The sequence below is a fragment of the Zalophus californianus genome, chromosome 6, assembly GCF_009762305.2.
Source record: "Zalophus californianus isolate mZalCal1 chromosome 6, mZalCal1.pri.v2, whole genome shotgun sequence".
In the NCBI taxonomy this organism is placed as follows: Eukaryota; Metazoa; Chordata; class Mammalia; order Carnivora; family Otariidae; genus Zalophus; species Zalophus californianus.
The window spans coordinates 66,112,407-66,124,278 of NC_045600.1; the positions used below are offsets into that span (position 1 = coordinate 66,112,407).

General features: G+C 39.4%; 1 protein-coding gene across 4 annotated transcripts in view; it reads left to right on the forward strand.

The window, feature by feature from the left end:
- PRKD1 (protein kinase D1) overlaps positions 1–10,254 on the forward strand; it is a 319,380-nt gene extending 309,126 nt beyond the window's left edge. For 2 of the 4 annotated variants that reach the window (XM_027569852.2, XM_027569853.2), the window contains 2 exons: positions 8,323–8,408; positions 9,256–10,254. In XM_027569852.2, coding sequence (XP_027425653.1) covers positions 8,323–8,408; positions 9,256–9,474 — 305 coding nt within the window. In that variant the 3' untranslated portion in view covers positions 9,475–10,254. The remainder of the gene's footprint in view (positions 1–8,322; positions 8,409–9,255) is intronic. The other 2 variants (XM_027569854.2, XM_027569855.2) reach the window with 2 other exon arrangements.
- The last annotated feature ends 1,618 nt before the right edge of the window (positions 10,255–11,872 follow it).

An 11,872-nucleotide genomic window follows, 5' to 3' on the forward strand; every position in this document is an offset into this window, starting at 1 on the left:
GGGACAGGACCCATGGGCAGAAAGAGCTACACTTTTACTGAATGAAGCTGGTGCTTATATGCCTAGTGTTCAAGGGGGAGGGTGCAGGGAGTATTAGATCATACACGTCTTCTTTCTCTACTCGTAAAACTACTTTCGCCAGATTTCTCTGGTGCTTATCATTCAGTTCGATAGTAACTATTGGTGAGATAGATGGGCAGTCATGAGACCCTTTAAGAATTTAGCAACCAGCATGTATTTGATCTATATTGAAACTCTGCAGGCTATATAGGTCAGCCTTCTGGACTAAAGGTGAACATTTTTCTGCTTCTCTCCCTCATCACCTCGATGTGGCTTTCCAAGGTGTTTCGAGAGCTTGAATTTGCGACAGTTTGTTAATGACAGGGAAGGAGGGGATTGAGTTTAAGGAAGAGAACAAAACCCTCAGAATATTAGAAAGGCTAACTCCCAGAATAAATGGCAGAAGGTAATCCTACTAGTTTCTGAAAAAATTACCATATTTACGGCAAAGAGAAGGAGAAATCAGCCACTGCCTGTTTTTCTCCTGTTTTCTTCAGGGAGGGATGCAGATGTCTTAAAGCTGAGAGAATAAAAAGAGGAGACTGTGAAACTATATATATATAACCCAAGGGAATAAAGGATTCCCTGCATAGCTTTTGCCCTAGCCAGTGTTAGCTGTTCAAAATGGCATCTGCTGATTGCCCAGAACTGTGGGGACCAGCACTGTGTTGCAATAAACTTCAACTCTTGAAAGGCAGGTATTTGGATATATCCTTTTTGCTATATCTAGGGAAGGAGGTACAAGATACCAAGATTTTCTGAGACATTATCTCCTCCAATATCCCTTTCTCATGGGGCTACGGAAACCTCTTCGGCTGCAGATCTTCATGGAGCTCTGGGGAACCTGGAGTTCCTGCCTCCTTCTACCTTCCCCCCTAGGCTCTGGGGTCCTGCTCTGCTGTGGTGCCAACATGCATCTTCCCTTCTGACTTTCCATTCTAAGACAGTCCTCTTCTGTACTCCTGTTTCCCACAGCCAGACCCAGAATGTGTTCCCTGTCTCCTTTGCTTAGTTTTGAGAGAAAATCACAGAATGGCCCAATTTTGTATCTATCTCTCCCATTTTCTCTCTCTCCCCCTCATCCCCTGCATTCTCTTTAGATCAGAGTGCTGAGTCTTGATTTCAAGTTTGGGAACTGGAGTTGAGACCCCCATCTGGACTTTTCTTCTGATTGCTGGCTCTCTTTTGGGACTGCTGGGGTTACTCCAGTTTTACTAGTCTTTTAGCTCATTTGTTACTGGCTTCCTCTTCCCTTAGCTTGGACCCTCTACACTCTTAATATTACACCTAGTAGTTTCTGCTGGGAGTTAGCACCTGGGGGAAAATGGTCGTATCACAAGAGGAAGGACACTCAATGGCATCTATAAATACGATAAATGTTTATGACTGCATATTAAAGAAGCTCACAGTGGTGCTCTTAGGGCCATTGTGAGTAATTTTTAATCATGGATAAAATGAGAGAGATGCCAGGATACTTAAGACAGGCCAGAGTTCTCTGAATTTCTGAAAGGGGTAAAGAATGAATTCTGAATTCATTCAACAAGAAGCTTAACATTGATCCTTAACAAAATCCTAGACTAGGAGTAGACAGTGTTCAAACATTTAGAAAACAAATCCTGGCCCTTAGAAGGAAATTACTAAAAGTCAGTATTAGTCAATATTAGTTTACTTAAATTTTTTCCAGAATAATTGAATTTTCTTTTTAAATAAGAATGGTAAAGTGAGTACTACTGAGGACTAATGTGCCTTCACTATAATAAAACATTTGGAAAAAATCTCCCATCCGTCTTCCATCTTTGGAAAAGATGATAAAATAGGGGGGCGCCTGGGTGGTTCAGTTGTTAAGCGTCTGCCTTCGGCTCAGGTCATAGTCATTTTGGGATCGAGCCCCGCATCGGGCTCTCTGCTCGGCGGGAAGCCTGCTTCTCCCTCTCCCACTCCCCCTGCTTGTGTTCCCTCTCTCGCTGTGTCTCTCTCTGTAAAATAAATAAAATCTTAAAAAAAAAAAAGATGATAAAATAGGGACTGGATGGCAGTACTCCGAGGAGGCAATTGTCTTTTTTTGTCAGTCTTGCTCAGAGAATAACCAGTAGGCATGGCAGTTGGGAGTATGATCTAGGATAGAGTCATCCAGCCTCATATTAAAGCATTTTCCTGACCAAAAAAAAAAAAAAAGGTTTCTAATAATCTAATTAATACATAGCAGATAGACTCATTCAGTTGGAAGTGATAGATAGCTAGGTTACTCAGCCCTTATGATAGGAGGGGCTCATACCACATTCAAAATAGTCTTTGAATGCCAAAATGTTGAGTTAAACTCACAGAAGAACAGAAGAACATAAAAGTGTGGTAGAAACCTAATTAAGAAAAATTTAATATTCATAATTGGAAAAAATGTTAAATTTAATTAACTTTTAACAGTATCAGTTAGTAATAATAAGTTAATGGTATGATCTGGTTGCTATATGCCATAGTCTTTAAGAGCAGGGGCTTTGGAGCCAGACCCCCAGATTTCAGTCTCAGCTCCGGAGCTATCTGACTTTGGCCAAGGTACATGACCTTTTCCTTTTATATAAAGTGGCAATGAAAATAATAACTACTTTCATAGGGCTGTTATCAGGACTATATAAGAATATGAATGTGAAATTTAAAATACCCTCAATTCTAGGCTACCTGAATAATATCTGTGTGTACAAATAAGTCAGTTAATTATGAGGAAGCTTCTGTCAACAATGAATAGGAACATTGAAGAAAAGCTAGTGAATGTCAAAATAAGGGTGCACAGGAAAAAATGAGGAGTGTGAAGGACAGCTGAAGCAACTGTAAGAAGGTGAAGCGAAGGTGAATTGCTGTCCCTAAGACTTGAAAAACTGTCATACAAAATAGAGCCAAGTTGGGGCGCGTGGGTGGCTCAGTCGTTAAGCATCTGCCTTCGGCTCAGGTCAGGATCCCAGGGTCCTGGGATCGAGCCCCACATCGGGCTCCCTGCTCAGCGGGAAGCCTGCTTCTCCCTCTCCGTCTCTCGCTGTCTCTCTCTCTCTCTCTATCAAATAAATAAAAAAAACTTCAAAAAAATTAATAGAGCCAAGTTAATGTGGGTTAGTTATAAAAAGACAGTTTGGGGCACACTATAGGAGAAACAAATTCTTGTTACTAGTATTCATTGGCATATGAAATAGACTGGACCGTTGTAGATAGTTTTATACTATCTCCAGTGTGTCTGTGTGCACATGTGTGTGTGCACTCACATTTTGCCTTTGCACCTAGATTGGGAGCTTTTTAGGGTTAGAGCTTTATCATTAACTCTTTTGTTCCCTAAGTAATCGCTAACAGTCATTCCTTAGGGAAGATTTGGTGAATGAATGGTGAATGAACAGACAAATGAATGGTTGACACATGTGAGGAAGATAGCCAATAAAGAGAACATTGTGAAAACAAAACAAAACTAGAATTTCTTTTAAAAATGGGTTTAGGGAAAGGCATTTTGGATGGTACAGTTAATGCTGGATTGTATGACTTGATTAATAAAAAGGATGTTTTAAGAGCTCCAGAAACAGCGACAAGTAGAATGGAGCTCTCAATGATGGGCCTATTTTCCAAGTAACACCAAGTGCCCAAAGTTAATTATCCCCATTTTTTTTTCCTACCAAGAGCCACAAAATATATTTATAAACACACAAATCCACTCACATATTTATATGCACACACGTATCCCTTCTAATTCTCTCCTTATATCCTAAACGATTTTCTCTTGGTGGTACTTGCCCTTATTTTGCTGTGTTTATTCACATCGCCCAGCGACTGCGGCTGTAGTCAGAGCTGTGATTGTGTGCTTCCTTCAGCAGAAAAAATTTTCCATCTCCACATATTCCATTCCCTCCAGACACTTACAGATCTCCCCTGGCAGTCCTTCCCTCCCCATTAGGCAGTGTGGCTCACTGTTGGGGTGCATTTGGGCACAAACCAGGCCTTTTGTTGAGTTACTGTACTCCTACCTTCCTAATTATAGAATTCAAAGCAGAATGAGTGAATTAATAACGTGTATTTATTACCTGCGGGGTCTGGGGAAACGTAATGCCCTGGCGCACTTACAGTAGCACATAAGCTCTCCCGAGTCTCCCCTCATCCTCCATTTCTGCTCTCTGACTTCACAGCAGCAAGAATGGAAGGTGCAGTTTACTCACCAGTGAGTAAATCATGTGAATGGATGTTTTAAAGCACATGCCCAATACACAGTTCACTGAAAGAACTATACTTTCAAAAGCTCTCTGGGAACACATGCATGGAACTTGAAATTGTACTAAGTACTGTGTTTCCTGAGGTATCCTCGTTGAGGCAGGGGTATATGGGCCTAGACGGCCCTGAAATGTATGTATGCTATTGCCTTTACTTTCTCCAATCGAAGAATTCTAAGGTGTTTGATTCTCCAGTCGTTCAAGCGTGCAGACACATACTTGGAATATTAGTGTCAGAGAGATAGAACTCTGGATTGCCAAAAGACTATAGAAATAATTTCTCTTTGCCCGATAATGAGAAGGATTCTGATTCATTCTGTTTGAAGCAGTCTTTGTCCCAGTTGCCTCTGGACCCCTGTGATTACCTGTATTTTCAGATCCATACAGGTTGACATAGACCATACATAGAGTCAAAGTCATCTGAATCAGGACTTGGTGGTTGGGGAAGTTGGGGACTTAATTCACACTTTTTATATCAGCTACCTATTTGATTAAGATTTGGAGGGGAAAGATCCATCTCTCAGGAAACCTAATGGTCAGGGTAGGATAAGGATAGAAATGAACTCAGGTGAAATGTGAATGCTTCCATTGGTTTGGCAGATTTCGCTAAGCTCTTTTTTGGGAAGAAAATGCTAAGATGAAAGAAATATGGGAAGTTATTACGAGAATGAGTAAGAAGTGTAATAGTGAATTTAATAATGAACTATTAATAATCTAGGCTGAAAATATAATTTTTACAAAGGTGAGGGAAAATTCTGTCACATGGTAACTCAGGTGCTTTGTAACTAGATGACTAGAAAAATCACTCTGAATTATACTCTGTAGGAATCCCAATCAGATCAGAGTACTAAGCTGGATACATTGGTTCTAACCTGTTTCTTTCCTGTCTTCCTCTAGTAAACAATGAAGGCTGATATAATTCCAATTCATTGGATATTTTAAAAAGCAAGGTGAAGGAGACCAAAATGTTTTCCTATTGGGCCATTTTTAGGCTCTGAGTTTATCCTGAATCTTGGCCCATGTTATATTTTATTTTATTTCTTTTTTTAAAAATTTGTATTGTTATGTTAATCACCATACATTACATCATTAGTTTTTGATGCAGTGTTCCATGATTCATTGTTTGTGCATAACACCCAATGCTCCATGCAGAACGTGCCCTCTTTAATACCCAACACCAGGCTAACCCATGCTCCCACCCCCCCTCCCCTCTAGAACCCTCAGTTTGTTTTTCAGAGTCCATCATCTCTCATGGTTCATCTCCTCCTCCGATTCCCCCCCTTCATTCTGCCCCTCCTGCTTTCTTCTTCTTTTTTTTTTTCTTAACATACATTGCATTATTTGTTTCAGAGGTACAGATCTGTGATTCAACAGTCTTGCACAATTCACAGCGCTCACCATAGCACATACCCTCCCCAATGTCTATCATCCAGCCACCCCATCCCTCCCACCCCCCACCACTCCAGCAACCCTCAGTTTGTTTCCTGAAATTAAGAATTCCTATCAGTGAGGTCATATGATACATGTCTTTCTCTGATTGACTTATTTCGCTCAGCATGACACCCTCCAGTTCCATCCATGTCATTGCAAATGGCAAGATCTCATTCCTTTTGATGGCTGAATAATATTCTATTGTGTGTGCATATATATATATATATATATACCACATCTTCTTTATCCATTCATCTGTCGATGGACATCTTGGCTCTTTCCACAGTTTGGCTATTGTGGCCATTGCTGCTATAAACATTGGGGTGCACATACCCCTTCGGATCCCTGTATTTGTATCTTTGGGGTAAATACCCAGCAGTGCAATTGCTGGATCATATGGTAGCTCTATTTTCAACTGTTTGAGGAACCTCCATACTGTTTTCCAGAGTGGTTGCACCAGCTTGCATTCCCACCAACAGTGTAGGAGGGTCCCCCTTTCTCCACATCCCCGCCAACATCTGTCGTTTCCTGACTTGTTAATTTTAGCCATTCTGACTGGTGTGAGGTGGTATCTCATTGAGGTTTTGATTTGGATTTCCCTGATGCCGAGCGATGTTGAGCCCTTTCTCATGTGTCTGTTGGCCATTTGGATGTCTTCTTTGGAAAAATGTCTGTTCATGTCTTCTGCCCATTTCTTGATTGGATTATTTGTTCTTTGGTTGTTCAGTTTGATAAGTTCTTTATAGATTTTGGATACTAGCCCTTTATCTGATATGTCATTTGCAAATATCTTCCCTCATTCTGTTGGTTGTCTTTTGGTTTTATTGACTGTTTCTTTTGCTGTGCAAAAGCTTTTTATCTTGATGAAGACCCAATAGTTCATTTTTGCCCTTGCTTCCCTTGCTTTTGGTGATGTTTCTAGGAAGAAGTTGCTGCGGCTGAGGTCGAAGAGGTTGCTGCCTGTGTTCTCCTTTAGAATTTTGATGGACTCCTGTCTCACATTGAGGTCTTTCATCCATTTTGAGTCTATTTTTGTGTGTGGTGTAAGGAAATGGTCCAGTTTCATTCCTTTGCATGTGGCTGTCCAATTTTCCCAACAGCATTTGTTGAAGAGACTCTTTTTTCCATGGGACATTCTTTCCTGCTTTGTCGAAGATTAGTTGACCATAGAGTTGAGGGTCCATTTCTGGGCTCTCTATTCTGTTCCATTGATCTATGTGTCTGTTTTTGTGCCAGTGCCATACTGTCTTGATGATTACAGCTTTGTAACAGAGCTGGAAGTCCAGAATTGTGATGCTGCCAGCTTTGCTTTTCTTTTTCAACATTCCTCTGGCTATTCGGGGTCTTTTCTGGTTCCATACAAATTTTAGGATTATTTGTTCCATTTGTTTGAAAAAAGTGGATGGTATTTTGATGGGGATTGCATTGAATGTGTAGATTGCTCTAGGTAGCATTGACATCTTCACAATATTTGTTCTTCCAATCCATGAGCATGGAACGTTTTTCTATTTCTTTGTGTCTTCCTCAATTTCTTTCATGAGTATTAGTTTTCTGAGTACAGATCCTTTGCCTCTTTGGTTAGATTTATTCCTAGATGTCTTAGGGTTTTGGGTGCAATTGTAAATGGGATTGACTCCTTAATTTCTCTTTCTTCTGTCTTGTTGGTGTACAGGAATACCGCTGATTTCTGTGCATTGATTTTATATCCTGCCACTTGACTGAATTCCTGTACGAGTTCTAGCAGTTTTGGGGTGGAGTCTTTTGGGTTTTCCACATAAAGTATCCTATCATCTGCAAACAGTGAGAGTTTGACTTCTGCTTTGCCGATTTGGATGCCTTTGATTTCATTTTGTTGTCTGATTGCTGTGGCTAGGATTTCTAATACTATGTTGAATAGCAGAGGTAATAGTGGACATCCCTGCCTTATTTTTTTTCTTTTAAATTTGGTGTCCAGATGTCTGTCATTTGATTCAAGACTATGAAGCCTATTATGTGTATTTAAACTTTAAACACATTTTATAACAAAATCAGTAAATGCTTTCTCTTGAATATTAGTTGTTTCCTGCAGTTAGTGTAAGAAATAGTTAAATGATATACATTTAAACAAAACTCCTACTTTTTTTTTTAAGATTTTATTTATTTGACAGAGAGAGACACAGCGAGAGAGGGAACACAAGCAGGGGGAGGGGAAGAGCGAGAAGCAGGCCTCCTGCCGAGCAGGGAGCCCAATGCGGGGCTCCATTCCAGGACCCTGGGATCATGACCTGAGCCAAAGGCAGACGCTTAACGACTGAGCCACCCAGGCGCCCAAAACTCCTTCTCTAGAAAAATGTATTAAAGACCAGACCAAGAGAAATTCACATCATGTTCACAAAAGACTCAGACTTCCTCCTCCATAATTATTTTCAATTTCATTTTTTAGCATCCAAAATAAAATGAAGGCCAAGATTTTAGAATTCTCAAGAGGTATTTTCTTAAGGTTCTAGTGCCTGTTATCACTACGCTGCATTTAACAGTGTGAAATAAACTGTAAATGAATTATGCATATGTTCCAGATTTGTCATCTGTTTTTATCAATAATTGAAATTTTTTTCAGCCATTGATCTTATCAATAACTTGCTGCAAGTAAAAATGAGAAAGCGCTATAGCGTGGATAAGACCTTGAGTCACCCTTGGCTACAGGTAAACATCAATCACTGGATATTTTCCCAATCAGATGGACTTCTAAATATTTACCAGATTCTGGTATTATATGTAAAAATCTTTTGTTATAGTCTTAAAATTGTTGTTCTTTTATCAATTTGTTTGCCAAAATGCATACAACATCTTAGGATTTAATAACAATTTGGTGTTTCTAGATCTCTCTGTCTCTACCAAGAATATTTGACGGGGGAGAAATATACCACAATACACACTCATGTACGTGTGCTTACACATGCACCAAAAATAAAAACAGAAAAACAAAAAAAATTTAAGGGTCATTATAAAACTCCAAGGACAAGATTTCAAGAGCATCTATATGTGTAATCCTGATAAATGTCCAAGCAGATGCCCATCTGGTCATGCACTGTACTCATTTGGAGGCTGCATTTTTAAATCCTGGGCTAATATTCATGAAACAAATGCATAACAAATATAAAGTATATGCATGTGTTTGTTTCCTCTTCTATATTTATTGTCACATTAAACTTAAACATTAGAAAAATGATACTCTGCAATACTGAAGGATTATTCGTAGGCATTAAATTTCAGAGGAATACCAGTATTCCTAGTTGGTTGACTTCACGCATTAATTGCCCACTCTTTGATGCATGATACCATATAAACAGTCTGTCTTTGCAGAGTTTAGGTAAATAGGAAGGCTTTGGTCCTGATGTTGTTGCCTGCAGGTGCATGATGAGAGACAAACCACGGATAGAGTGGAAGGGAAAAGGGTAACTCATTGGTTGTGGGAACTAACAAGAAACGAAACCGTATTTTAATGAGTTGTAATCATCTCTATGGTAATATTTTGGAATTCCTTCCTCAGGATTATCAGACCTGGTTAGATTTGCGAGAGCTAGAGTGCAAAATCGGGGAACGCTACATCACCCATGAAAGCGACGACCTGCGGTGGGAGCAGTATGCAGGCGAGCAGGGGCTGCAGTACCCTGCTCACCTGATCAATCCAAGTGCTAGCCACAGCGACAGTCCTGAAACAGAAGAAACAGAGATGAAAGCCCTCAGTGAGCGTGTCAGCATCCTCTGAGTTCCATCCCCTATAATCTGTCAAAACACTGTGGAATTAATAAATACATACGGTCAGGTTTAACATTTGCCTTGCAGAACTGCCATTATTTTCTGTCAGATGAGAACAAAGCTGTTAAACTGTTAGCACTGTTGATGTATCTGAGTTGCCAAGACAAATCAACAGAAGCATTTGTATTTTGTGTGACCAACTGTGTTGTATTAACAAAAGTTCCCTGAAACACTAAACTTGTTATTGTGAATGATTCATGTTATATTTAATGCATTAAACCTGTCTCCGCTGTGCCTTTGCAAATCAGTGTTTTTCTTACTGGAGCCTCAATTTGGTAAGAGTCTATGGAACCTGTCCATGAAATAGTTCTGTTCTGTGTGTCCCATTGGCGTTGTCATTATAAGGAAACTCTTGAAGAGTAGATTATTACTAGTTCTATGAACAACTCCAAAACTCATGTGGAAAAAAAAAAAGTGAATGATGGAGGATGGGAGATAGAAATACAATCCTAGACACAAGTGCATGGAAGAGTTTACTGTATAGTTTCAAATCCTTTGCCTGCCTGGCGTGCCTCAGTATGTTTAAACTCAAAGAAGTGGACCTAGGTGTACCTACTACTCATAAGCCTAAATGCCTTAGAAATGTAAACTGCCATCTGTAACAGATATTTCCCCCTTTCTTACAATACCCTCTGTACTATGGAAAATCAGCAGCTAAGCAACCTTTTGCCTTTGTGTATTTTTCAATAATAACAAATAAATATTCTTGTCAAAGAATGTGTCCCCTTGACCGAATCGTTTCATTTGCTTTCAGGCCATTTAGGAGCAGAGGTATCTGCTCAAAAAGCAGAGAAAGTCTCATGGTTTTGAATTTAGCTTTAACTGCTATGAAGCCTAAAAATGTGTTTCAAGGTGTAATGAAGTATTTCTGTCTTGCGTGTCATCTAGTTTCCAGTAGAAAAAAGAGCTCTCAAAGAGAAAAACAACCAAACAGGAGACTTGGAGGCATAAGGAAGAATATTACAAATGGCAGTCTCGATGTAGCATCCTGATTTAGTCAGTATAAAACCAGGATTTATTACAATAATGGCTCTAATTTCTTTCTATATTATCTAAACAAAAAGGTTCTAAGGTGAACTACAAAAACACATAAAGACTAGAGAATAATTCCTAAAGAGAAAGCCACCTGAGGTAAAGTTCTATAGCCTGGGAAAGAGAAAACTAATATTGGACTTAACAGACTTTGGGGTAAGGAGTGGGTAATGTAGGCAGTCTTTCTTTGTAGCAAGATGACAAAGCATTAGCATGTATTACTGTTACTTTGTAACAGAAATGCTATAAATATTTGGAAGAATTTTATAAGTGTTCTGAGACACTTGAATGTATTATGTAAACGTGTTAAGACTACACAGTATTTACAGATCGGGGTAAAATAGTGGTAAGTCCAGTTCAGTGGTTAGTCACTATTTTGTATTATTACCTATTCCTTATTCTGTTCTGTTATTATTTATCCCTTTATGTCTCAGAACACCAATTGAAACTTTCAAGCAGAAGAATAAGCAATATCACAGAGTTCACTCTGCCAGCAAGACAAAGTCTGGGTAGAAGCCAGGATAAGGAGTGAGCCAAAAGACCAGCTAAACTATTGTAATAACCCTTCTGGGATGATGAGGACCTGACATAAAACAGTAGTAAATAGAATTTAAATGTGGAATTTAAAAAAATCCAGAATGAATCTTAGGTTTTGGCTTGGATGATTGATGGAACTATTAATCAAAAGGAGTTACAGCTTTAGAAAGGGTGAGTTCATGTTTGAACATGGTGAATATAAAGTTCTATAGGACACCAAGTTTGGGACATCCTGAAGGCATTTATATATGTGCCTGGAGCTTGGGGAGAATTCTGGAGTTGAAGATACAGATTTGTAAGTCAAAATCCCACCATATGTTGATCAGAATGACTTGGATCCTTGGATAGCATGAGATGGAAGGGACCTTGGGACACAAACCTGAGAAATACCAATACAGAAGGTTCAGTCAGAATGAAAGGAAAATTGAAAAGGAACGCGTAAAGGTGGAATTAAATGAAGCAATATTACAGAAGCCAAAGGAAGAAGTTCAAAAATGAAGTAGACAACAGTAGAAAATACAATGGAGAGATAATGATTTCAGCCTTTGGGGGGCCAGCCTTACCAACCATTCCAGCATTTTGTAATGAATATGACTACAGCTACATTCAGAATAGCCATGTCAAAAGGACATCTGTGTGCTATTGACACCATCTATTGTGCCTTGTCATCAAGCACAGGAAAAAGAAAAAAACGGCTCTGTGTTTTCAGAGAAGGGGGCCACTGAAAGTCATGCCACTTTTCTTCCACCCAAAATATCAGGGATGCTACAAAGAATCCA